This window comes from Lotus japonicus, chromosome 6 (genome assembly GCF_012489685.1).
Source record: "Lotus japonicus ecotype B-129 chromosome 6, LjGifu_v1.2".
Taxonomy (NCBI): Eukaryota; Viridiplantae; Streptophyta; class Magnoliopsida; order Fabales; family Fabaceae; genus Lotus; species Lotus japonicus.
In genome coordinates this window covers 13,028,310-13,055,932 of record NC_080046.1, presented here as the reverse complement: position 1 = coordinate 13,055,932, position 27,623 = coordinate 13,028,310, and the positions used below count along the sequence as shown (strand labels likewise).

Here is a 27,623-nt window from a genome sequence, read left to right as displayed (position 1 = left end):
ATACCTTTTATCGATTTTGGTACAATCCTTAGACCTTTCCTGAACTTTCTCCTTCATAAATTTATTTCATTTAGTAAACTCTTGTTCAGGTTTCCCTTCACGATCATCAACCTTAATCGTGAATAGGATTTTATTCTCTTAGCATAAGCTTAAAAACTTGGGTCTTACAGGTTCTATTTGGGGATGGGGAAGATTTGTAATTGGGTTCAATTTAAGGTTGAAAGGGTTTTTTGGTTACAGGAGGAAAAGTAGCAAAATACAGAAAAAAACTAGCTAACCGCGTCTAAATACAAGCAGTCATAAACGAAAGAAGGTGGTCTCCCCCAAATTTGGGTCGGTGAACCAATTTTCCGCGCCTCCCGAGCTAATCCATCTGCTGTATTATTCTTCTCCCGCTGGGCATGCAAGATATGAATGCTGTGGAACCTCCCCAACATGCTCCGAATCCGATCTATGCTATCCCTAGCCCAAAAGGTACTAGTATCACTATCAGTTAGAAGCAATGAGACCAATTGAAAGCAATCACTATAACACTCCAAATTATGAATATCAAGGTCCATAGCATGTTGTAGCCCCATCTCCAAAGCTGCAACTTCCGCCAAAAATGCACAACCAGGTCCCGCGCACATAGATATAGCAGAAACCCAATCTCCATTACCATTCCAAAGCACCACCGCACAGCCCATTCGATTCCGAAGAGGATCCCAGCTGCCATCAGTTGTAAGCCGATATGCATCAGCAGCATTGCCTGGAATAGAAGACGCAACTGCTGCTGGTTGTTGAGAGGGAAGTTGTAACAATACCTTTTTCCAAACAGTAACATCACGAAGAATGTTTCTCAGGACCTGATTCAATGTCCAGTGGTTGTCACCAAAAACTCTGTGATTTCGCCATCTCCACATCCACCAAAGCACCGCCACGCCTAGCATACTCTCACGATGTCGCAGCAGACCGAGAAGCCAAGCCTCGAAAGGAAGGTGAATATTAAGAGGAGGTAATGATCGTCTAAAGTGCAGCCATAAGCTGCGAGAGTCCGAGCAATGCCTGAATATATAATCAACGTCTTCCAAGTCCGCAGCACACCGAGCACAGGAAGCATTCGCAGCCAGGTGACAATGGTGTCGCTTTGCATTAGTTGCAAGGTCCTCTTTCCCTACCAGCCAGAGGAAGAAACGAATGCGTTCAGGGACCTTGAGTTTCCATATCAATCTCCAGGGGCCTTGCGAATCATCAGCCGGAGGGGTGAGGCTGTGGTAAGCTGAACTAGGCGTGTACTACCCATCTGGTGTGTGAATCCAGCGCAAAGTATCTGCTTCTAGCCTTGATGACGGGACCGGAACAGCTCTAATCTCCTCAACCACTTGAGGTGGAAGAACAGTAAACAAGGACTCCAGATGCCAATCTCCTCCTCTCCATAAGTCTGAAACTTGCAGCTTTGTATCGGTAATGTGGACAAAAGGTACTCGATTACAAATTCTTCCCGTCCCAAGCCAATTTACATACCAGACAGAAGATTTACCATCCCCAAGCTGAGGCTTGAAACTAGCCCCAACATGCTCCTTGGCTCTAATTATGCTCCTCCATATATATGAGTCGCCATTCTTAAAAGTACCATTAAGAATTATATCAGAGTTCAAGTATTTTTGGGAGAGAGCACGTACCCACGGCTTATCATGGTCATGCAACATATTATCCACGAGCTTCCCAAGCATTGCCACATTGTTTTGTCTAGCACCTCAGAGACCCAGACCTCCATGATCTTTAGGTTGAGTAACTTCATTCCAAGGCACCAAATTCCAACCTCGAGAGCTTCCACCTTTGGCCCAGATACAACTGCGAACTCGTTTATCCACTAAGTTTATTATTTAGATTATTAGATAGTTTAGTTAAGGGATTATTAGATTGGGGTTTTTATTATGTTTTTTAATTTTTTTTCTGATTAAATAATTGAGTTAGAATTAAAAATTATTTTTTTATTTTTTAATTAAAAATAATTATAAAAGCCACGTATAATTGATGACTAGGACAAAATTGAGGTCTAGTAGCATTTGACCTTAATTGAATTAAAAAAAAAAAATCTTAGGGACCTCATTTGATGCGAAACTTTTACAGGTCATGGAACTGATTCCCTTTACAATTTCATGAGTATTAAGCTTATTTTTAATTTAATTTTTGAAAATTTATCACTTTTACACGAGCATGTACACACGATTCAATGAAATCCAATTCGCGCCAAATTTGCGTATGTAGAAAACTAGAAATGACATCACATTCAAGCTCAACTGCTCAAGGTTTGTTAATGGCGGGAATTGGAATAATTAATGGCCTGCACAAAACGACAACTCCATTAGTTAAGGTGGCCATGGCGGGAACTTAATGAGTGGCATGTCTTTCTTTATTGACATTTCTAATTATTAAAAAATGATAATAGTATTTTATTAAATTAGTAGTACATGAAAATTGTATGGACAGGAAAAAGTGAAGAAGAGAATTACCGCCAAACAAGTTTGAGTTCGGCGCCTAAAAAGAAGAGAGAGTGGATACTGACGTCTGCTCTGCTCAAATATAGCCACTCACATTGTCATAGTTTTAGCTTTTGAAGACTAATTTCTTTTTTGTTACAGAATGATAAGACAACACAATACACACATATTTTCCTTTTATTGTCATTCTTATTTACTATTTTCTTAGCTGCATTTCACCAATCAGATATATATTTTTAAAGAAGAATAATGTTTTTTTTCACATGAGATAAAATAAGTAGATAGATGATACTTTGTCAGTTTTAAAAAAAATTCTAAAAATAAAAAAAAACACGTAAAGTGTATTTTAAACTTTCTTCATTTATTAATGGCTAAAAAGCATTTTTGGCCCCTGATGTTTCAAGTTTGTGCAAATTCTGCCCCTATCTATTTTTGTCGATGTTTCTACCCCTCATGTTTTCAAACAGTGCACCGTCTACCCCTGACGGAGGGGTAGACGATGCACTGTTTGAAAACATGAGGGGTAGACGATGCACTGTTTGAAAACATGAGTGGTAGAAACATCGACAAAAATAGAGTAGGGGCAGAATTTGCACAAACTTGAAACATCAGGGGCCAAAAGTGCATTTTAGCCTTTATTATTTTGATGAGAACATTATATAGAAACATTAATGACTCGTTTGAGTGTCAGGACATGATAAAATATACTTCCTTCGTTCCCTATTATAAGTCACATTTTTTGAAAATTTTTTGTTACAAATATAAGTCATTTTCTAATATCTAGGAAGCATTAACACTCCGTTTGGTAGAGTAGAGAGAGATAGAGAAGAGAGAGTAGAGAAGAGAGAAGTTGAGTAGAGAGAAATATGTGAGAAATATAGTAGATTTAGAGGTTGTTTGGTATGATAAAAAGTGAAGAGAGATAGAGAAGAGAGAGACTCAAAATCAAGTAACCACTCATCTCTCCCCATCTCTCTCCAAATTTGAGAGACTAAAAAAGTGGTGGGACCCACCACTTTTTCTCTCCTCTATCTCCCTCTCCCCACTTACCAAACACACATACTTCCTCCTTCCTCCCCCTAACTCTCTCTTTCTCATATCTCTCTACTCAAACTTCCCTCTACCAAACAAAGCATAAATAATTTTTTCCAAGTTCACCCTCATATATTTAATATGAAAGAGATGATAAACTTTAGAAGTATTAACTTGGAGAGAGAAAATCATAGGAAAGTAAATAAGGGTAATCTAGGAAAGTAAATCATTTTTTTTTACAAATTTATTACTAGTAACTACTTTTCTTAATCTAAGAGAATTAGTTATTTGTGACTTATATATAGGAACGGAGGGAGTAACATGATAGTAATTATATTCTGTTGTTTGTTGCGCTAACATGATAGAATAACATTATCTTATCTCTTATCATATCTCCTATCTTATACTGTTCATCATGTGTAAAAGTTATCATGAAGGGAGAGTTATGATAGAACTTATCCTAACAGAATAAGATACCAGTTATGTATATAACTTTGGTAACATGAATGAGCAAACCCCAAAAAAACAAAAAACACTACACTACAGAAACACTAAGGGAAGCAAAAGCCTCAACCGTGTCCCGGTACAAGAGGTGACGACACTCAATCAAAGGAAAATCTAAGAGATGTACTCCAAAGCCAAAGACGTGCCCATGCTGAGCCAAACACCGCAACATTGTTCGCCTCACGAGAGATGACTTGGAACTTCACCACTATCTGAGGAGGGATCTCACGTCGTATGCGACACATCATATCATAATAAGGAGGTGCTTACGACCCTGCGTAGTCAAACAAGCAACCGCGTCAGCGAAGTTGCACTCAATGACCACCCATTGACACTTGTGCCGGATGCTAATGTCAACCGTCGTTCGAATGGCCCAGAATTCAACTAAGAGGATGTTCGACGTGCCTAGTCCCTGACAGAATCCACTAACCAATCTGCCATCATTATCCCGCAAAACCCCTCCACAGCTTGCTTCGTTTGTACGTCGCATAGAACCGTCGACATTAAACTTAAGCCATCCAATATCTGGTAGCACACACAGCAAAATCATCCTGCTTACTGGTCCAGTCTGGAGAAGCTCCAAGTCTGCTCCTATGTCATCAACCCAGATAGAGAGAGCAAGGTGAAGCACAACAGTAGCATCCCATGTGCACTGCTCGAAAATTATGGAGTTCCTCATCCGCCTAAAGCTCCAACATAGCGTAGCAAATTGTTGGCTCCAATTAGGTCTGCTACGATGGTGTTGAAGAAGGAAATTCCAATCGATCCAAGGTTCCAAATCCAGTGTCAGAAATTGCTGTGGCGGATTGGGTCCAAGAGTATCATTCCAGACCGGTAGCACGCGCGAGCAATCCCTTAGCGCATGGAGGGTTGTTTTTGCGAACGCACCACACAACAGACAAAGATCAATATCGGTTAAGTGCCTCTGCAACAACCGCTTTGCATTGGTCATCAAGCCACCGCTGAGAATCTTCCAAAGCAAAATCCGAACCCTTTCTGCTCCCTTCCACTTCCAGATCAAACGCCAAGTAGACCCCAAGATCAGAGGCTCCAAGTATTGGGTGAGAAGGGCATACGCTGATTGAGTTGTGAAAGATCCAGAGGTAGTGCAAGCCCACACAACCCGATCCTGCACCTCATTCTGCAGCAAAGGAAATGAATGCAAAACTTCTTGTCGCACCCCATAAGGAATATACTCAATGAACTCCTCTACACGCCACATCGTCGAACCGCTGTCAACATAGGATGCAATAACACCGTTATGCTTTCCCATTGGTAAAGGTTGGACCAAAACTTCCCCAAGAATGATGCGAGAAGGGAGCCAACAATCCTTCCAGAAGCGAACAAAATGTCCATCACCAACAACCCAGCGAATTCCTAGCCAAATTGTCGACTCGGAATGTTTGCTTTGGACCCGCGGAAGCATACCGTCATCACATTCGTACTTAATCCGTAAGACACAAACCTGTAAGGCATTTGGAGAAACAATCATACCCCAATTTATTTTCATAAACAAAGCCTGGTTAAATTCATGCATATGTTTCAGCCCTAGACCACCATGAGACTTTGGTGCACAAACCTTATCCTAAGGGACATGGCTATAACTCCTGCCACCTTCATCAACACCCCAAATGAACCTCCGTTGATCCCTCTCCAACTTATCACAAACATACTGACATATACCTTCTTTTTGGCTGCGTCAACTCTTTGGGTGAAGTAGTTTTCACTGCTAGATAGGTCCCTAATGATCCGAAGGAACACATGTTTCCGCATCTGGAATCGCTGACAAAACATTGCATCGTCATATGTAGGTTGATCTGCAAAGTAGTCGTCAATCAGTCTTTGGTTTGCCGCAGCATGATCTCTATTGAGATATTTTCTCTTGACACGAGGTGTATATCCTTCCTCTATTTTATTTCGTTGCTCCCTGAACCGGTTGATGATATACTTATCTTTGATTTCAGACTGCCTTTTGTAAGCTTCGCTATCAAAAGGAAATTCTGAAGGATCCATTGATATTTTGTTAGTAATATGAGATTTTTGGTATTGGTACAACAATAGAAGAATGAGCCCTTATCCATTTAAATAAGAAATTGAGTTGGTTGAAATGAACGGATTCCAAACAAATAATGCAATGTAGTTAAATAGTAGATAAAGCACAAAGTGTCAAAATACAAACAATGACTTGACAACATTTAATATTCAAACAACTCGCGGTCCAACTTTTTCAACAGCTATTTGCTCCGGTCATCGAGATGCTCCTTTGAACTTAGCTTCATAAACATCTTTATCTTCTTAGCCTCAGTACTTTCTTTCAACAATTGGTTAGCCTCCTCTTGCCTCATGGCTATTTTGTCCAATCGTTTCAACTCTTTTTCCTTATATTGTTTAACAATTCACTCTTCATTTACCGATTTCAAGGATGCACCCTTGCTTTTCTTTTTACCCTTTTTTTAGCTGCATCCCTCCCGATTGGGTGAGCACTAGATCCTACAGAGATGGAATCACTTGCATCACTATCGTGGGTTCTCTTAGATCCATTACTTCCAGAGCCAGTAATTCTTCCTACTTGACTACCATAACGTGGTTGATCACGGACAGCGAGCCATTCTGACATTAAACTAAAATGTCCACTCTTATGACTTGAATATAATTCATGCACTTTTTTCCAATACATCATTCTTTGACCACCCGCGTTGTTGCATACGCTTAGCGTTATCATAAGCGCCAATCCATTTATTAAGTATTTTGTTCATGTAGTTGTAATGATTTCTGCACGCAACTCCATCACGGGAGGATCAAATGAGCAATTTTACCCCAATATGCCTCACTTTTTTGGTTTCTCCCAACAACACTGTATGTTCCTTATTTGATCCACCCACTAATTAGAACCAAATTTTGATCAGTGGTTCAATTGAGGCTTTTCCGGCGAGTAGGAGTTGAATCCTTTGCATTTGGAGTGGTTTCATGATGACCACTCATGCCACCAAGAGCCATTTGTGTAAAAAATTCAGGAAATTCATCAAGTCTAACATTCAGAACATTTTCATTTTCCATTGGAGTAGCAAAATAATAAGGGGTGCTTGAGATGAATAAGACATCATTGATCCATAATATGGACTATAATTTGGATTAGATGACGACATGATGAAATTTTGAGGAAATCCATAATTTGGTATATTTTGGGGACCTCATTGGTTGGAAGACTCATTTTGAATTCTATAGTTGTTGGGATTTGAGTTGTTAAAAGGGTAATTAGTAGAATTTTGGGTGTTAAAAGGGTTATTGTTGAGATCCATTTTACTAAAAATATGTTTAGAGCTACAAACAAGAGTCTATTGGAGGCTACATAGAAAAACTAGAGGAAAAATGTTTTTTTTTTCTGTGTAGAAATCAAATGAAACAAGTCTCTATTTATAGAAAAAAAAATGATGATTTTGGTGAAAAATAAAATTAATTTACTATGAAATAATGACCCCAAATAATTAGGATGAGATAAAAATCTGAAAATCACATCAACCAATAAGATTTTGCCAAGTGTTTTAAGTGGCCCTCACAATCCACCTCACTTTCAACACCCCTTCAACACTCCATTACAACACTTCAACTATTTAATACTCCCTCCGGTCCTATTTATAAGCAGCAAAAAAAAATCACATAGTTTAAGAAATGTAGTTAAACTAGATAAAATGCATTAAATATGTCTTGAATCAAAATAAACTTCCAAAATTACCCTTTGTTATTAGTGTTGGAAAGTGGGAAAGAGAGAGAATAATTAATGAGACACATTTTACAAGCTAGAATTAATAAGGGCATCATTGGAAAAAAATAATTAATATAGCTCAAACTTTCATTTGGTTCTTATAAAAAGGACCAAGGTTTTTCTTCTCTTTCATGCTTATAAATAGGACCGGAGGGAGTATTTTTTTCAACAAGCCCAATTGTAAGTTGTCTAAGATGCTAGCATTGGAGACGCCGTAACCTGATTCAACTAATACTATTCAAACAAATACATGACACATTCTTATTCTTATTTCATAGCATGATACTCTTTTCTTAGTCTTCCCACAGAAGGTTCCATTCAAATTTAGTTATGCATGGTCTTGAAAGGACAAAGGCATAGCATGCTAAGCTGCATATGGTAGATCTACCAAGCTAAGTAATGAATGCGTTGAATTTGGGCACACATATTCAGCTACTCACCCATCCTCCCATACACATTTGTGCTTAAGGCCTAAACACTAAGAAATGGGGGAGAAAAAAAACTGTACAAAGTTACAGGCAACAAAGAACCAAACAGAGAAACAGTTAATGACATATAATAAAATCAAATATTTGGATCTTGTACTTTATCATAGTTATTATTTCTTCATTGAATTTGGACCACCGCTATGTGAAGAAGAACACTGCTTATTTATTACTTTGATTAAACAAATGGGTAACCAATTCCGGCAACAGGACAATGATTCGTGTTTGGATGATAGAGAGAGAGGTGTCTTCGTCTTCAACTTTTTGTAACATGGGCTACTCTGATCTCACTTTTACTATTTCCATAAAAACATTGTCCTCTGTGTGCTACTGTCATGGGCAGCACCTAAGCCTGCACATGCCCCCACTTTCATTATCCACTCCATTGTTATTTTTTTTGGTGTTGCCAGCATTTCTAACTCAGTTACTTTACGGATACACAAATTGTTCACTAGTTTTATAAACATCTTAGTACAACCATTCACTTCCCTTTTTATTTATTACTATTCATTCCACTTTTATCTTACATAAAAGAGCTATATTTTTTTGTCACGACAAGGATGAAGCACTGCCTGGATGTTTCATCGTTAAGGTCATGGACAAACTAGGTATATTTAAAATAGGGTAGTCTATCCACTTCTATTACTAATTAAATTGCCTTATAATTGATTGGGGTAAAACGAAGAATCACTCATAATAGTATAATTCATGAAGGGAATGAGGCGCAATGGTATTCTTCAAGTCACTTCACTGCCTGCGAGCTCCACAGATATCTGTAATGACAATGTGATGCCTAATTTAGAGGGTTGTGATATGTAGGAGTCAAGGCAGAAAGAGCATGTACCTTGTGGTTTGTATACCTCGTCTTTTAAAACGTTGACTTTGGGGGTTCGAAGTTGAATAGTTAGTCATGATGAGTCCGAGGTATGGAAATTGAGGAGGGTTGTTGATTGCCTGACACACCGTGCACAACGTCGTCAATTGAACAAGGGGCATGGGGTTTACATGTCGTGTCGGTCTTCTAGAGCATTGTGATTGTTTTTTTGGGTTGAGAGTAACTGACTTAGAGGGTTTTGTAATTCGTCGTGTATTGATGCAAACACACCAAGTTATGTTAATGTGATGGAGAAGACCATGTGGAGCTAGCATTGATTTAGTCCTCGTGGGGGTTGACACATTGTAGTGGTTGACAAAAAGTGTCACCAATCATGTGGGAACCTGATATGCTTAGCCGCATAGGAAGATTAGTTCGCTGTAGTGGTCGGTAATACATGTTGTAGACTATCATGTATAACATGATTTGTTAGATCTATGTTGGTGAATCAGTACACTCGGCTATTCAGGGTTCATGGACTGTCATTCCTCAGGCCCTTGGCAAGAAGGAGTGTTTTATGGTTTTGAAAGCGCTCAACAATGATTAATTGTCGATGATAATCGAGTGCTGAAACAATAACCCCCATTCTTAGCATGAGCGAAGCTGATGGCGCGAGGTGCGAAGGTTATGACCGTGGCCGACTTAAGATAACCAAGCACCGAAATAGTATCCTAAACTCTTGGTATGAGCAGAGTTGGTGGGGAGAGGTGCAAAGGTTATGACTTTGGTTATCTTATGATAACCTAGAACAGGAGCGATGACGTTATACCAATTGTATTCAAACTAAGTACAATTAAAACTATCGTTATCTCATCAATTTCCTTCTTCTAACCTCTCTTCTAGTACCAATCATAACATTAATGTGTTGTTTGGATTTCCGATGAGCCACACGTTGAACTTGATATGGTAAAGTCGTGCTTGTCTAGCCCACCTTAAATTCAATATAGCAAATTTTAAACTTTTCCCTTACTAACTTAAGATATGTGAAATCAAATTTGCATTTGTTGTTATGCTGCAATGGATATCTGTCACTTTTATATCATGAGAGAGATATGTATATATCTTATAATAACCACATTGAATGATGAATAAGCCACATTAGCGAACGACATCATATCTCCATTTAAAATTTAAAGGCATTATTAGGTTCATAAGCCATTTCACTTATATATTATTGAACACCTCCTTAATCAACGAATGAAAGACTCATTTATTAACTTTTTATTTATTTTTTACTCACACTTGAAGAATTCTCATCAATCTCTCTCTCAAGTGTGAGTTATTACTTATTACTCCCTCCGTTCCTGATCTTTTGTTGTTTAAAGTTATGCACATTGTTTAAGAGTGCAATTATTGATATATTTGTTGACATAAACACCCTTATTTAATGTTGAGTTAAAGTGAAGAAAGAGAATGCTTGTTATTGGTTAAAAAACTTGTTATGATTTTAATTGGTGAAAATAAGAGGTGGTAGGTGAGAGATATAGTATTAAATAAGGGTATACATGGAATAAATTGAGAAAAAATGCATTGGATTTGTAAAACAACAAAAGTTTTGGAATTTGGACCAAAAGTTAAAACAACAAAAGATCAAGAACGGAGGGAGTACCATATTATCATGCTTCCCATCAGTTGGTTGTTGCCGATAGACAATCAAAATTGTAATCATAGGTGTACAAGGGACAGGTTGGGACGGGTTTTGGTTAACCCTAACCCGACCCTAAATATTGATTGAGCCAATTCATAGACCCTAACCCGTCCCTAGACCCGACATTATGCGGGTCCAATTTATGACGGGTCTATGTAGGACGGGACCGGGTTGGCCCGAAGGACAATAAGTTTAAGACTATTTGATACTAATTGTAAAATTTTAAGATAATAACATACTAAAAGAGTTATAAGTTGGAACTATTTTTTGGAAGAAATAACTTGAAAGGATCCAATTCTTTCATAATCTATTGCACTTGAGGTTTACATTTTGTTTGATCATTTCTTCACCTGTCTCACATATGCATAATACACACACATGATTTTCTCTTGTTAGAACATGAAAGTGTGCATAGTTTGACAAACGTTTATTTAATTCATAAGATAGATGTTAGACATTTTAATCTCATCTACATGGTAAGATAAATTTGAGCACCATGTATCACATTTTAATCATTATAACAAATTAAAATTTTATAAAATATATATGTGGGACGGGTCGGGTGACCCGAGTGTCAACCCGAACCCAACCCTACCCGAAGTCGGGTAACTCAAAGATCAACCCGAACCCGGTCTCTTTTAATGATCGGGAAAGGCTTGGGCTGGGACGGGTTGGTGGATAGGGTCGGGTCTTGTACACCCCTAGACTCTAATACCAGTTGTTATAGTGTGAGGAGATATCTCCTCACTTTTATAGCATATGAGAGGGGGCATTTTATATTTTCTATAACCACATTATTGAAACAGTAGAACCTAATATGCACCATTTTTAGGTGGTGTAATTTTACACCACCTACTTTGACCGGGTATAGCAGGTCAACACATTATTTTTTTAAAGAAAAATTATCATTAAAAATTTGTCATATATTAAATTTCTTTAAAAAAAGATGTGTTGACCTGTTATAGCAGGTTAAAAAAAGTGGTCTAAAATTAGACAACTTTAAAAATGGTCCACATTAGGGGTCACCTATTGAAACACTACATCTTTCCTAAAAAACTTTATTAGGCGTAAAAATCGCACTTGTATACTACTCAACATTTCCATTTTTGTCCAGTGTACGACTTCTTTATTACTACTTTTTTTAATTTCTTACTCACTTGAAAATTCTCAATAGTGCTCTTTGCACCTCCATTAGAAAGCAATTAAGCTTATTTAATCGAATCTAGTTATGGAGAACATGTCTCATTGTCCTGCGGGAAAGAGACGGTGTGTCCGGGAACCATGTTTTAGAAGATTCTTGGAAAAAGTGAGTTCCACTTCCATGACAGAATCTATCACCGTTTTGACCAACTGATCAATTTTTTATTCCATCACCAAGTCTCCACCACCGTCGTTCACAAATAATTAATCATAGTAGTGATAACAATTGCTGGAGAAAAACACAGCAAAGACATAGATATCAAGTAATTAATGAAACATAACCACGCTTGTATAGTTTAGTACAGTATAGTTTTTTATGAGCATCACAGCTAGATCCAGATTTTAGTAAATAATAAATATTAAAAGCAGTGCCGCCAAATGGTGAAAAGCCCCAAAACCAGGGTTCATTCCACTTATCTCCTCATCTTTTCCATGTGGATGTGTACACAAGAGTAATACTAATATATACTGTGTGATATAATACTTGCATTCATGTATTTAGAGCAAACACGCTTTTTACAAAATTTTATGTAGCTATCAGGCAAAATGAGAGGGGATGCATTTAAAGTTAGGCAGATGAATGGATATAATAAATAGTGCACTCACATCACATGCACATGCATTTATTGAATAGAATACCTTAACAATCTTGCCTTCTTTGTCAGGGAAATGGCATCACTATAGTTTATCTATACCAGCCCTAGGTAATATTCATCTATGGCCATTGACCATATTGAATTTGTTCTGACTTCTGAATAACAAGAAAATATGGAACTTAACAACAGTACTATGTAAAAAGAATACCAATGGCACAGGATAGTAGAGTAAAAGAAGCATAAATTATATTAAAAAATGGAGAATAAGACATGTAATCAGGATTTAAGAAACTTTATTCTGTAATTTCAGGCTAAATAATATCACCTTTACAATTGAGCCCCAAACCAGTACAGCATCATAGTTGTCTGTCTTGTGGTTTCAGAAAGAATAAATGGCTTACATAAGAATAGAATGAATTGATAACTATAATATAATATACAGTTTTGAGAAATGAATTTTACCTTAAATAAATGCATATATCCCAGAAGAAACCATTTTAAAAGGTTTTTTCTGGGAACATTTATACGCAAGAAGCTATGTTCATAGCAACTAAAATACACAAGGGGTGTATACTATATGCAAAAAAGAAAAATGTAACAAGGTAAAATCATTGCAAAACAGGGAATGAAAATCAAGAATCAGTTTTGAAATCGATGGAAGGTTGCAGAGAAGGTTGGTGATGGTTGTTGCTCTTCTCCAATGATATCTGCTTGGCCATGAAAGGATAAGAATCATTTAACATATTAACCGATTAGAGTATGAAGCAGGAATAGAGTGCTAAATTATCATTTCAACAAGTTTATATCAGCAACATGAATGGAATAAACGATGGTTAAAACTTCCAATCGATGTCCTAAATGAAGATGTTACTTCGACTAGGATTCTTATGCACTAATAGCGTAAAGATTTTTACACGTACATCCAATCTCATCTCTCCATTTATCATTTTATATATTTTACAATTCAAATTTAATTTTGATATGGCAATTTGGTGAATTCTAATCGGATGACTGTGTAACATCCCCCCCTTTAACTCTATTATTTATAACATGCCCTCTCACTCTCTAACTCCCTAAACTAACTAAGCTACTAACTACCTAAGGAAGGGGTCACCTATTAGTTACCTATCAATATTCCCTCTGAGCATTCACATTGTCCTCAAAGTGAAGGGAAGTATAAATGCTTAAGATTTGAACAATTCTATCCGAAAGGTCCAACACTGTGACAGTCACAAAACTTCCACAGGATCCCATTGTCGTATACTAGTATGCATAAAGACTTCTACAATTTGGGCTGGACCTAATTCAACCCTTAAAGCCAGCCCATAAGATGAGAGGATTGCCCAAGCTTTTTAAACTCTACTTTTGCAATATCTCTAGTCGATCTCAACAGTCAACACATACCCATCATGCTCAAGACCAGACATCTATATAGGAATGACTTTTTTATTGCACTGGAAATCTGTGGGGCTAGGTTGATTGCACCAGGAAAGTTGTGGGGCTTAATAGATTACATTGTATATCCGCAGGGCCAGGTTGATTTTAAGACACCCTGGGCGGCCCACTATCACATCTAGAAAAGACTTTGATATCATCATGAACTTGGGGTAGGCCTAACTCAACCAAAAAACTAGCTCATGCGGAGAAGATTGTGCAAGCCTTTATAAACTATACTTTGACCATATCTCTAGTTGACGTTGGATCTCAACAAAGACCAAGCTATGCATGAAGTGATAGGCAAGTTCTCTGAAATATTGAAATGAATTTCGCTAGGGTCCCAATTGGAGTAACATCAATTTGTTGAGCAGTGGATTCAGCCTTTTGTCTTTCCAGCTTTCCATTGAACTCTTCCTCACTTGCATCACATATCTCAAATTTTCTCTTGAATTGTTCGAGTGAGATGGAGCAGAATCCCACAATCACCTGGCTAACCCCTACTAGTACAATCTTATACTTAGGAATCCTTGGACCCATGTAATTGGGAAGTGAAAGTGTATATATTTCGTGCTTAAAAATTGTGGACAAGCTCACAAAAGGCATGGTTACTCTACCTGCTGGACTTGGCTTACTGTTAGCCTAAGAATCATTTGTAACTCTTTTCCAAGACACACTCCTAGGATTTGATCCATCAGGTGAACATATTGATCCAAATTCTGTGATCCTGATATTTCCCTTCCTTACTCTTTGTGCACCACACGCATTTCTTGCTGATGACTCGGACGCGAGGACATATCCACCATCGCATCAATAACTGAGTCTAGTGGCTCTGGAGGGGGAAGTTTGACCCACTTGCTTGGTGTCCTTATGCCGTTATTATTCTACCCACACAAACGCCATGGCTGTTCTGTAGCAAAGCAGCAGCCCAAGTTGTCTCCGCCACCTGAACAACTATGCCCACCGTACTTGCACCATGGTACGGAGTATTGACAGGTAACTCCATAGTTGGTTAGTTAGAAGAGTAGTTAGTTAGAGGGAGATAGTTCGGGAATGAGAGAGGAAATATTATAAATAACAGTTAGAGAGGGATTGCATCTTTGGGATCATTGTAATTGGGAATTGGGAGAGGCAAATTCTCTCAAATAACTTGGAAATTCATTGTATTCTTTCATTCAATAAAAATTATATCCTTTCCTCTATCTATCAGATCCAATTCCGATCATATTCCCTTTGAAACTTTCAGTTGAAGATTTGAACCACAAGAAAATATTACGGCTGTTAAATTAAAATTTTAAATGAACACAGATTAAATCAAAGGCTAAAATATAAAGAACCGCTCCATCTATAGGTCAGACTCAGAAAGCCCTCCTATGCTTCAAAACTTAACAACTCCCTAAAATTACCAAATTGCGTGTAAAATTTATCACTTGTGCATGTGCATAAAACCTACTATGCAAGTCAATATACAAGGTTTGATAAGTTACAAGGAGTAGAACTGTTTTGAATCACAAAATGATTAAGGACCTTTAATTGAAGGGGGTTTCTTGTATTTTGTCCTTAATTTAATGTGGGAAGACACTTAGATTGATCCAAGGAAAGCTGCAAGCCGTCGTGCTAGTGGTAATTACCAATGATCAGCCAACTGTCTGAACACATCTCAGGCTCCTAGACCATTTTTAGAACTCCTCATTACATTTATTAAGTTAGCCAAAACTACAAGTTAAAATTGAAACTTATGCTAGAATATTAGTTAGTTGAAGAAAAAAAAGGTCAACAGGGTCAAGTGCTAAATTTTGAGGTGAAGTTAGTAGCAAGTACCAAATAGATAGTTCTAATAACAGGTAAATGTAGATTGGTGAAAATGACGAGGTATGTGACCCATTAACTTACCAACAAAAGATCTTCATCAGTACCAAAGGCTTTACGAGCTTCTTCTAAGGACTTTGAAGAGATCCTCTTTTGTTTCCTGCAGAATTTTCAGGGATTTAAATCGATGAATTTATAAGGATGACAATCCACACTCGTTTTAGGATAAATATTATTTAGCATAAAAAATTAATGTAATATGATATCATCCAGTAAGTGGAGAGAGGATAATACTTAGAGCTCGCAGGATCTCTAATCTCAAACATATCTGCTCCAGCATCGTAACCACATATCAACACATAGTGACCTGTCAACAGAACAATTTTACTTAGTAATTGACCAAATAAAGTGATTAATTTCAAAATTTTAGAATGAATACTAATAAAAGTATATATCCATTTTCAGGATCATGACTGGTTTCTTGCACCTTGATAATTATCATTATTCATGATTGCAAGCAAGAACAGTCTTGGAGATTAAGAACTAGAACTTTATAAGATTAGCAGGTTATCTGTCCTTTTAGTCATTTTTTAGTAGAAGCAGTACACGTTAGCCACCTTATCCTGCTTAAAAACACTACTTATTTAAAGCAGTGAGCTATATATGAATAATATATTATATAGACTATTAATATGATGTGTAATTGCAGAAAAGAAACTTATATCCATGCCTTTCCTCTCCTCAAGTTTTACAAGAGTAGTTTTTCACTTTTTCTAGTATATATTTCCTTCTTTCATTCGAAGTGTTCTAAAATTTCAGGAAATAAAAACTACATGTTTGAAAATCGAGTCTCACATCAGATAACTTCTTTCTAAAAAGAGTTCTTGATACTTGTATATGACCAACGTCCCCATATCCATGGATGATGGGATCAAGTTACATGCTAGGGACCAAGAGAGTAAAAACCTATTGGCCATTTATGTTATACTGTTAGGACCTGCGATCCAGTGGAAGGCCCATTAGCACTACATGGATCAGCTGGGCCTACGGTGTGGAAGGTATATTCCAGAAAGGGTAGGAAGGTCAATCAGAATTAAGGACCCCACAGTAGAGTTGGTTGTAACCGTCTAGATATTAAGGAATAGAGTGAGAGGTTGAGGGTATCTTTTGATCATTCGAGGAATTAGAATGAATAGGAAGCAATGAGCTTCCTATAGGAGCTGAGCTCTGGTCAGAATCTGGGATTACTACTCCCTCTCTGTATTTTTCCATTTACTTTCAATAAACAATCAACTGCATTTCTTGGTTATTTTGAGTTCTTTCTGTTCATTGTTGAATCCAGATTGTTGGGTTTCCAACAAACTGGTCCGACCTGCCGGATACCCATTCCGAAATCAGTGAATGCCACCGAAGAAGACCAAGCACACCGGTCAGAAGATGGAGGCCAAGGTCGATGCATTGGAGGGTGAGCTCGCGGAGATGCGATCGTCTCTCGCGGCGGTGACCACCGCGGTCAAGGACTTACCTGCAACGCTGGTTGCTATGCTGGAGAAATCGATGGGAAAATCAGTACAGATCGGAGAAGAGAGCGTGAATCAAAGGAACGGAGGAACACCACAACCGATGGGAGCTATACCCAGCGCCGGAGAATCAAGTGGGTTGCAGGGAGATGCATTGCTGGAATTTCGACACTCTGCCAAGAAGGTAGAGCTGCCGATGTTCAACGGAGAGGACCCAGCCGGTTGGATCTCACGAGCTGAGGTCTATTTCCGGGTGCAAGGTACATCACCGGCGGTGAAGGTGAGTCTATCACAGTTGAGCATGGAGGGGCCAACCATCCACTTCTTCAATTCACTACTGGAAGCCGATGCTGCACTGTCGTGGGAGAAGCTTCGTGACGCACTTCTGGAGCGGTACGGTGGCCATGGGGAGGGCGACGTGTACGAACAGCTGACAGAGTTACGTCAGCGTGGGTCGATCGATGAATACATCACCGAGTTCGAGTATTTAACACTTCTGGAAGGAGAGCTGAGCATAATGGGCTTGTTCAACCTCTCTCACGAGTTCGATGCCAATCCTCAAACCATGAAGCTCCAAGGAAAGATTCATGGGGTTCCGGTGCTAGTACTAGTGGACAGTGGGGCCACACACAACTTCATCGAGCAAAAATTAGTTCAGAGGATGGGATGGGAAACCGAAGACACTCCCAGGATGTCGATCAAGCTCGGGGATGGATATCGAACACACACCCAGGGCAGGAGCAAATTGGTGAAGTTGGAGCTCGGGTCATACTCACTCAAATGCACTCCATATCTCTTCGAGTTAGGAGGACCGGATCTCGTGCTGGGGATTGAGTGGTTGAAGACTCTAGGAGATACCTTAATCAATTGGAGCAAACGCTCAATGAAGTTCTGGGATGGAACACAGTGGGTCACGCTACTAGGAATCGAAGCAGGGCAAGAAGCTCCAGTAGCCCTTCAAAGCATTGTCAGGAGAGTCCCTAGAACTGAACAAGGGGAATTGCGGACAGTGGGGAATTGCAGAATTGAACAACCAGAAGAGCCAATTCTGCCAGTAGCCTTACACACAGAGTTGAAGTGTGTCTTGGAACGGTACGCTGACATATTCACTGAACAGGTTGGTTTACCACCCAGTAGAGGGAAAGAGCATTGTATCAATATCAGGGAAGGACATGGACCAATTAGTGTGCGACCATACCGATACCCATACCTGCACAAGAATGAAATCGAGAAGCAAGTGAAGGAGATGTTAGAATCTGGGATCATACGCAACAGCACCAGTGCATATTCCAGCCCTGTCATTCTTGTCAAGAAGAAGGATCAAACATGGAGAATGTGCGTTGACTACAGGGCCTTGAACAAGGTGACAGTACCTGACAAATTCCCAATACCAGTTATTGAGGAATTGTTAGACGAGTTACATGGGGAAAGCTTCTTCTCAAAGCTTGATTTAAAATCTGGATATCACCAAGTGCGAGTAAAAGCAGAGGATGTACACAAGACCTCTTTCCGCACTCATGAAGGGCATTACGAATTCCTCGTCATGCCATTTGGCTTGATGAACGCCCCGTCAACTTTCCAAAGTCTGATGAACGAAGTTTTCAGGCCCATGCTCCGCAAGTATGTCCTTGTTTTCTTCGACGACATACTCGTATATAGCAAGGATTGAACTACTCACATGGAACATTTGAGCACAGTGCTGGAAACCTTGCGCACACATCAGCTGACCGCAAATAAGAAGAAGTGCCAATTCGCTCGTGACAAGGTGGAGTACTTGGGGCATTTGATCTCAGCACAAGGGGTAGAGGTTGATCCCAGCAAAATAGTGAGCGTGCGTGAGTGGCCAACCCCAAAAACTGTGAAAGGAGTGAGAGGGTTCTTGGGATTGACCGGTTATTACCGGAAATTCATTCAGGATTACGGAAAGGTAGCAAAACCACTCACTGACCTGACAAAGAAAGATGCCTTCTGCTGGAACTCTGATGCACAGCTAGCATTTGACACTCTTAAGGAGAAACTCACCACAGCTCCGGTGTTGACACTTCCTAACTTTGAGAAGGAATTCTTAATCGAATGCGACGCGTCGGGCACGGGATTAGGAGCAATCCTGATGCAGGGAAAGAATCCCATAGCATATTATAGCAAGGCACTTGGGGTGAGAAATTTGGCTAAATCAGCGTATGAGAAGGAGCTGATGGCAATCGCGTTGGCCATACAACATTGGCGGCCTTATCTTCTAGGTAGGAGATTCGTGGTTACTACCGACCAGAAGAGTCTCAAGGAACTACTACAGCAGCGAGTGGCCACAGGAGATCAACAGAATTGGACTGCTAAATTGCTTGGGTATGACTTCGAGATTCGCTACAAGCCAGGAAAATTGAACAGGGGAGCGGATGCTCTTTCACGAATCCAAGAAGGAATGGAGTTGCAGACCCTGCTGTCTTACCCAAGTTGGGATGAACAACGTCAGGTCCAAGAAGAGATCCTTGCTGACCCACACTTACAGCAAGTAATTAAAGAGAAGCAAGAGGACCTAATGTCGCACCCCGAGTTCAGGCTCCAACAGGGTGTTCTGTTCTACAAAGACCGCTTGGTCCTGTCCAAGCACTCTCAAATGATCCCAAAAATGCTCCACGAGTTCCATAACTCTCCCCAGGGAGGGCATTCGGGTTTTTTGCGAACATATCGCAGGTTAGCGGCCAACTTGTACTGGGTGGGAATGAAGAATGTTATTCAGGAATTTGTTCGACGTTGTGACATTTGCCAACGACAAAAGTATCTTGCTACTTCTCCAGGGGGCCTTCTGCAACCTCTTCCGATTCCTGAGCGGATTTGGGAAGACATCTCAATCGATTTTGTCACAGGACTTCCAAAATCGAGGGGCTATGAGGCGATTCTTGTCGTCGTCGACCGCTTGTCAAAATACAGCCATTTCATTCCTCTGAAACACCCTTATACAGCTCGTAGCATTGCAGAAATTTTCACCAAGGAAGTTATACGCTTACATGGAATTCCGTCAACAATCGTAAGCGATCGCGACCCCATATTTATGAGTCACTTCTGGAAAGAGCTTTTCAAGCTCCAAGGGACACAACTGAAGCTCAGTTCAGCGTATCATCCGGAATCGGATGGGCAAACGGAGGTGACCAACCGTTGCCTTGAAACCTACCTTCGGTGTTTTTCCGCTGATCAACCTAAGACCTGGGCTATGTGGATGCACTGGGCGGAGTACTGGTTCAACACCACGTACCATTCCGCGACCCAGCTCACCCCATTTGAAGTTGTTTATGGCCGCAAGCCTCCCGCTCTCGCGCGATGGGGATTGGGAGAAACGCGCGTCGCCGCTGTCCAACAGGAGCTGGTTGATCGAGACGAAGCTCTCCGGCAACTTAAAACTCAGCTCTTGCGAGCCCAAACTCGTATGAAGTCGCAGGTGGATGCTAAGCGTGTGGACCGCTCGTTTGCCATTGGGGAGTGGGTCTTCGTTAAGTTAAGAGCCCATCGGCAACAATCGGTGGTGACTCGAGTTCACGCGAAATTGGCTGCTCGATATTATGGGCCGTATCCGGTGATAGAACGCATAGGAGCAGTGGCTTACAAGTTGAAATTGCCAGAAGGTTCCCGAGTTCATCCAGTATTCCACGTCTCTTTGCTTAAGAAAGCGGTAGGGGAGTACACAGAGGAGGAAGAACTTCCTACGCAATTGGAAGGAGAAAGTTCTGATCTGATTGAACCTGACAACATTCTGGCAACGCGTACAGTGCAACAGCAGGGCGCTGAGGTTCACCAAGTGTTGGTGCATTGGAAAGGAAAGCTTGAAGAGGAGGCTACTTGGGAAGACACACTCACAATCAGCAGTCAGTTTCCTGCATTCAACCTTGAGGACAAGGTTGCTGTTTTAGGAGGGGGTGTTGTTAGGACCTGCGATCCAGTGGAAGGCCCATTAGCACTACATGGATCAGCTGGGCCTAAGGTGTGGAAGGTATATTCCAGAAAGGGTAGGAAGGTCAATCAGAATTAAGGACCCCACAGTAGAGTTGGTTGTAACCGTCTAGATATTAAGGAATAGAGTGAGAGGTTGAGGGTATCTTTTGATCATTCGAGGAATTAGAATGAATAGGAAGCTCATTGCTTCCTATAGGAGCTGAGCTCTGGTCAGAATCTGGGATTACTACTCCCTCTCTGTATTTTTCCATTTACTTTCAATAAACAATCAACTGCATTAAAAAGTTATGAGTTGTAATGAATCATCAAACAACCCAGGTTGCATCAGCCTTTTATGGGTTTCACATAAACCAATGGGCTTATGGGTTTGAGGGTTCAAGAGCATATCTGATCCAATAGGTGAGTCATTGAAATATTTCATTGATATAATACCAGGTTTTATGATTGTAAAACACCAATTATCCCAAAAGCTTAAGCTGTTGGGTAAAAGACTCTGAATGGTTTAATATTTATTTCTAACACCCCCCCCCACGCTTTACATGGCTTGAAGCATGGACAATGCATAGGCCCACCTACCATGTGCTGAAATTCATTTTTCTAGAATTAGGGGCGGCAAGGATCGAACTCTAGACCACTTATTCATAGAGGCTCCGATACCATGTCAAGCACCAATTATCCCAACTTAAGCTGTTAGGTAATGAACTCTGAATGGTTTAATATTATGTTTCTAACAATGATCCTAATCACAATTGAAACATAATACTTCATTGATATGTTTGTCTAAACTCATCATATAAAGAAGTCCTTTAGTACAACCAGACTGCAGGTGTTAACTAAATAAATAAAAAAGAATGCTAATTGTATAGAACGTCTATAAGATAGTAACTTCCATTTAGAAAGATAAGTCCAAAACACACACAAGTAAGTTAAAGCAAAAATATCGATGCTCACCAGTGTAGCCAAGGTTATTGCTGAAGACACCAGGGACATGAACATCATCTTGCCATACATAACTGAAACAGAACCCTTTCAGAAGTAGATAGAATTGCCCATCACCGAAGAAAATGATGATATGGCGGAAGAAGCAAGGCAACACAGTGATAGTTTATATTACACATGGGGTATCGAATTTCTAAAAAAATGATGTCAATGATTGAACATGGTTTACCCCAGGTTCCATCTGAATTAATGAAGTTGTAATAGTATTTGAAGCTTGTAAGTGTTGTGACAATTACTGTTAAGTGTTGAAGACAGACAAAAAAAAGGAGGGAATTGAATAAATGTGTACCTCAATTTATTGTGGTCAACTAATGCAATAGCAATATATTTCCCAGATAATATGAGAATGGAAATCTCTTTTGCACTAATTGACCTGCACTGTAAAATGATGGAAAGGTTTGTCGACTACATATGAAGATATAACAAAGCCATAAGCAAATTTAGTGTCTAAAGACAGAAGAAAATACAAAAAGCATAAGTTCATCTTGTCAGTTTCTTCCAACCCCAACAAATTTGGCAGAGAACACCATTTTCAGAGAGCCTTGTAACTCCTATCCAGTAAAATTCAATGAACAGATTTGACACCCTTTTCCTTCCATGATAAACTTAACAATAATACATCAATGGAAGGGATTGACATTAGAACATTCCCCTTTACTTCTCCAATAGGTGACAATCTCAGAATTTTTCAGACTGATAGAGGGGATCCAATAAAAAAAATAAGGTGCAGCATACCTGTATATCAATCCCAGCCTCCATTGCTTTCTGGAATAGCATATCCACTCTCACTAGATCATTAGGAAACTCCTCCTATACAACATTTTAAAAAAAATCTATTAACTTGATGCAATCATTAGACAGAAGTACTACATGAATGCTGGAGAAAAATCCCTGTGGTAAATTATTCTAGAATCTCCAATAGACCAACATAAAAAGTGACGAGCATAAAAGACAAGCCATATGCCAAATGTTGTCTTATGATCTTCTGATACAAATACATCTCGAATTCAACCACTCCTAAACGAAAGTTTATATCTTCAATTTGTTCAAATATAGAGAAACGAGTTTGCAAAGACATGAGTCAAACAAAACTCCCACTTTGGTGCTCAGAACATTAACTTGCTCCTCAAAAGATTATTAGATCAGTTTTTTTATTGTTTGATAGGATCAAAATAGTCCAATATCTACTGTCTCAAGGACCAGAAATACCATATTGATGTTTCAAAAATCTTTTGAGAAGCAAATTGAGGGTTTACTAGAAAACACAACTGAGCTTGTACTCACCTGGTAAAATGATTCAATACAATAGTTTGGGTTTGCACCAAATGTCACTGTGAAGTAGGAAAAAGTAACAGAAAATCTCTGTAACAAATACGCCAAATCAACAGTCCAAATGCTGCAAAACAGTGGTCAGCAGGAAGACTAGTGAGAAGCCTGTCACATATATTTCCTATTGGGGTGGGGGGGTACGTGATATCAATCTGTTTTAGTTTTGATTAAGACCAATAGCTAAACTAAATTCTGATATTGGCAAAAATGAAGTCATATCATTGACAATGTAATCCTGAAAAGTTATCAAAATTATAATTCATTTAATGTTTATATTCAAACATTAAACAAAAGCATCTTTTTATTTTCCTTTTCCTTTCCCTTTTTGAAAATCTGATATGCACTTTGATTTGTCACTTGAACCCTGAACAGTGTAAGTAAATACATAATTACATGCCGAAACAGAATATCTTAATTCCTGCATTTTTCAAATTTCTATTTGTGTATCAATCAATAAATGATGACCAACTTCAAGTAGGATTCTGAGTGTTTACAAGAAATAATGAGCAGTCTGTAATTTTATGATTGGTTTTATATCTAAGAAAAAAGGACAATATATCATCAACTCTGAAGCGAACTTTAGTTCTCTCTGTTGAACTCCAAATAGAGAATGAACTTAAGTATGTTTACTAGAAAATGGAAGCTTCAAATCCTAACAGACACTTACACAGTGAGAAAATAAGTACTTCACATAAAACCTATAGGCTCAAGGGAGGCAGAAATACCATTGATATCTACATCCATTGAATTAAACAAGGAACCCTCTTGGGTCAATGGTCTTTAAATCACATCTTGATCCAAAACCATAAGAAATGAGGTTAAGGGTGTTTTCCATTTACAAAGTTCATTCTTTGCCCCTCTTTTCATTGTGGGACTTCTATACCCACATCTAAGTTACACTAGAATTCCGAACTATCTCAGAGACCATCACCCCTACGTAGAATCCTTTCATGCATCCAACGGCGACATCAAGAGCCTAGCCCCCACACAAAGGCCATGTGAATTAGTTGGTTTTTGATAAAACTTTACGAAGACAATTGAGTACTACATAATAATAAGAACAACAACAACAATGATAACAAAATTATTAAATATTGATAGTAAATATACAACATCCTAAAACACAATTAAGGAAAGATAATCTGATTATCTATATGTGACAAGGTGAAAGGTAAAATGCAAGTGATAATTCTGGGCTTAATAAGAGCGGAAGGGAGATTACTAATTATATGTACTATTACAATATTAATGACAAATCAGAAAATATATGTATTTAGTCTAGAACATTTGATGATACCTTGGTCCAAATTACAATGTAAGGATATTACAAACCCAGGCACCTGATTAACATTTTAAGATTGTCAATGTTGAGAAAGTAAACTAGGAGAAGAGATTGAAAGACTGAGAATGGAAGATTATTCAGTAATCGTTGAATGATGCACAGGTATAGTTGTTGTACTACTAGACTTGGATAGTATCAGCTAGAAGCTGAATCCTATAACTTCCTGCTAACTAACACATTACCTGAATTATAACAATCTAACTAACTGAACTAATCGTCACGAACAGACAGCCATCTAAAGCTGGAAAAACTAACAACAGCATACAGACACTATAGTAGCAGCAATAAAGATATTTAATAGAGAATTAACAGAAACCCACATATCTGTAGCAGTCAATAATGTTCAAATTAAACAAAGTTGAGGACGACTAAAGAGGCAAAGTCATACAATATATACTCTCACAGCCTTATATAGAACCCGCAGCAAGTCCTACACATGGTTGCGACAGTGCCTACTATCGGCACTTCAATTTTCTTAACTTAAGAAAAAAGGTCTGAACTGTAATTCCTTCTTAGTTGCATTAGACATACATAGTCATGTGTATATCATCCAGTAGGATCTTCAAGCATTTCATGTACCATAGTAATTACAATTTCTAAGCTTTATAGAGGAAAATACCTAGTTGAGCAGCATAGTTCAACCAGTGTTTGGATATCACAGTTGTTGGCACCAATAGTTTTCAAAACCATCAAGACACAAGCAAGGCCACAATCCCATGTATATAGTTGGTTTATGTGTGGTACCTATTAGCATGACCAGGAGAATCTTTTTTACAGAATAGTCAACCAGAAATATATATCCGAGGCATAATATGTAAAGAATAAATTTCAGCTACAACTCATACGTACTTACTTCAATGAAGAGTGAACGGCGTAAGGAGGGAGTGCGGGGATCTATGCTACTTGATGATTGCTGAAACAAGTATGATTCTATCACATTCAAATTATCTCCTTTGAATTCTCTTACGTCTTCCGTCCTAAGAATCTTGTTGAATAGCAAGCATATAGGCCACATCAGTGACCAAATTGAGAGTGTAGAATGTTTACTTCCAAACAATGGTCCAGAAATCAGTAGAGTGCAAAGAGGAAAATGACCGGTCCGTGTAGTGGATGAGGAGTCTCAACCAAATTTATAAAATTGCAGTATACACCCTACCTGCAGCAGCTTTGACATAAACTTATTAGAAAATAGAAATCAAGCATACAAAATTTCAAGTTCTTACAGCTAGGAGCCCCAATTTCTAAAACTATTGAAGGCCACAAAAGGGGCAACCAGGTGGTAGAAAGCTCCAACCATGGCCTGTGAAAGTTGACAGTCAGGCCAGGATAGCTACACAAAATTTACACTTATTAATCCATAAATTCAATCTTTTAGTGTGCGTTTGTAATTACATGTTAAGTTGGGCAAAAATACATGCACTCCACACACGAGACATGAATTGACCAAAAACACATTCAAACTATTTCGGAATGTGCACTGACAGAATTACAAACATACTCTTAGTTGTTTCAATCGAGTATCCCTACACAGACATAGCTACGAGAGTGAGACTAACTCCTCGGGCAGCAATAAATTTTCTCATGTCAATATTGTGCACAGTAAAGATTCACAAATCAAAGGTCCCTCCCAACAATTGCCTTCTGAAGGGAAAGCAAAAAAAAATTTTTTTTGCTGGATCACTATGACTAACAGCAAAAAGGAGTTAGTTACACCCTGACACCAAAATTCTCCATTATATCAAGCTTTTAAATTATAGTTTTTCACAGTCATCGCGATCCTTTACATTATGAAAAATTGCAGATGCTACCACAATTGCAGTTGCAATACTCTCTAAACCAACTTTGGATTAGTTTATTTCCCCACATAATTAATTCTGGCACACAAAGCTACCCACATCATAAAATTGATTTTTGACTTTAGAATCAATTGTAAATGGAGCCACAATTGTAAATATAACAAATAACCATAAGAAAGAAAAACAAATTCGCATTCAGAATTTCGTCTATTATAAATTTCAGAGACAGGGAACCAGGAAATGATCAAAACAGATAAAATTCCGACAGCATCATCGAAGTAAGGTTACTCCAAAAAACAATGACATCAAATCATGAGAACAAATCTGAACGGAGCAGAATCATACGTGAAAGGTGAGATCGGAAGGAAATTGAACGTACAATGAAAGCGAGCGGTGAAGAAGGCGCGTGTTGCAGGTGGAGGAAGACAGGTTCAGGTATTCGGTTGGTGCATTTTTTCTAGTTTCTGATTTGCCTTTTTGTCCCATTTCTACTCTGTTATTATGTGCTCCCACTCCTTTCCTTTTCTTTTTTCTCTTTTTTTTCCCCTAATAATAATGTTTTTTTAACATTTTTTTCGAACTCCACCTTAAATAAATAAGAAAAAAATGAGTGATATGATATATGATGTGACAGAAAATGCTAAGAGAAATATGAAGATGTTTTTTGAAAATAAGATGGAAAGTAAGTGAAGTCTGAATGAATCATTACTATTTTCCCACCACAACCACAACAAATCTCACCTCACCCACAATTTTAAATTTCAAAATTACCCTCCATTTAAAATAAGCGAAATCCCACACCTCTAGTTCTTCTTTTCATTCGCACCATACTCACTCTAATCTTTCTCTTCATTTCTCATCTTC

The 27,623-nt window shown here is 38.7% G+C and overlaps 3 protein-coding genes across 6 annotated transcripts; all 3 read right to left on the bottom strand.

Moving 5' to 3' along the window:
• Positions 1 to 269: 269 nt before the first annotated feature.
• On the bottom strand, positions 270 to 929 carry LOC130724929 (uncharacterized). Its single transcript, XM_057576196.1, has one exon. The coding sequence runs from the start codon at positions 927 to 929 to the stop codon at positions 270 to 272; it is 660 nt and encodes a 219-aa protein (XP_057432179.1).
• Positions 930 to 6,253: 5,324 nt separating this feature from the next.
• Positions 6,254 to 6,988, bottom strand: LOC130722707 (uncharacterized). Its single transcript, XM_057573528.1, has 3 exons — positions 6,912 to 6,988; positions 6,454 to 6,592; positions 6,254 to 6,397 (listed from the first exon to the last, which is right to left on the bottom strand). The coding sequence occupies exons 1-3, from the start codon at positions 6,986 to 6,988 to the stop codon at positions 6,254 to 6,256; spliced, it is 360 nt and encodes a 119-aa protein (XP_057429511.1).
• A 5,854-nt stretch (positions 6,989 to 12,842) lies between these two features.
• LOC130722788 (guanylyl cyclase 1) lies at positions 12,843 to 27,288 on the bottom strand. Of its 4 annotated transcripts, XM_057573630.1 has the most exons (11): positions 27,139 to 27,244; positions 26,237 to 26,293; positions 25,817 to 26,119; positions 25,583 to 25,707; positions 23,577 to 23,688; positions 23,028 to 23,102; positions 22,582 to 22,670; positions 22,245 to 22,306; positions 16,123 to 16,195; positions 15,913 to 15,988; positions 12,843 to 13,292 (listed from the first exon to the last, which is right to left on the bottom strand). In XM_057573630.1, the coding sequence occupies exons 3-11, from the start codon at positions 25,976 to 25,978 to the stop codon at positions 13,218 to 13,220; spliced, it is 849 nt and encodes a 282-aa protein (XP_057429613.1). In that variant the 5' UTR covers positions 25,979 to 26,119; positions 26,237 to 26,293; positions 27,139 to 27,244; the 3' UTR covers positions 12,843 to 13,217. The 4 variants fall into 4 exon arrangements, with proteins under 4 accessions (XP_057429613.1, XP_057429611.1, XP_057429612.1 ...); XM_057573628.1 differs by lacking the exon at positions 26,237 to 26,293 and having other exon boundaries at positions 27,139 to 27,288; XM_057573629.1 differs by lacking the exon at positions 26,237 to 26,293 and having other exon boundaries at positions 27,105 to 27,254.
• Positions 27,289 to 27,623: the final 335 nt, after the last annotated feature.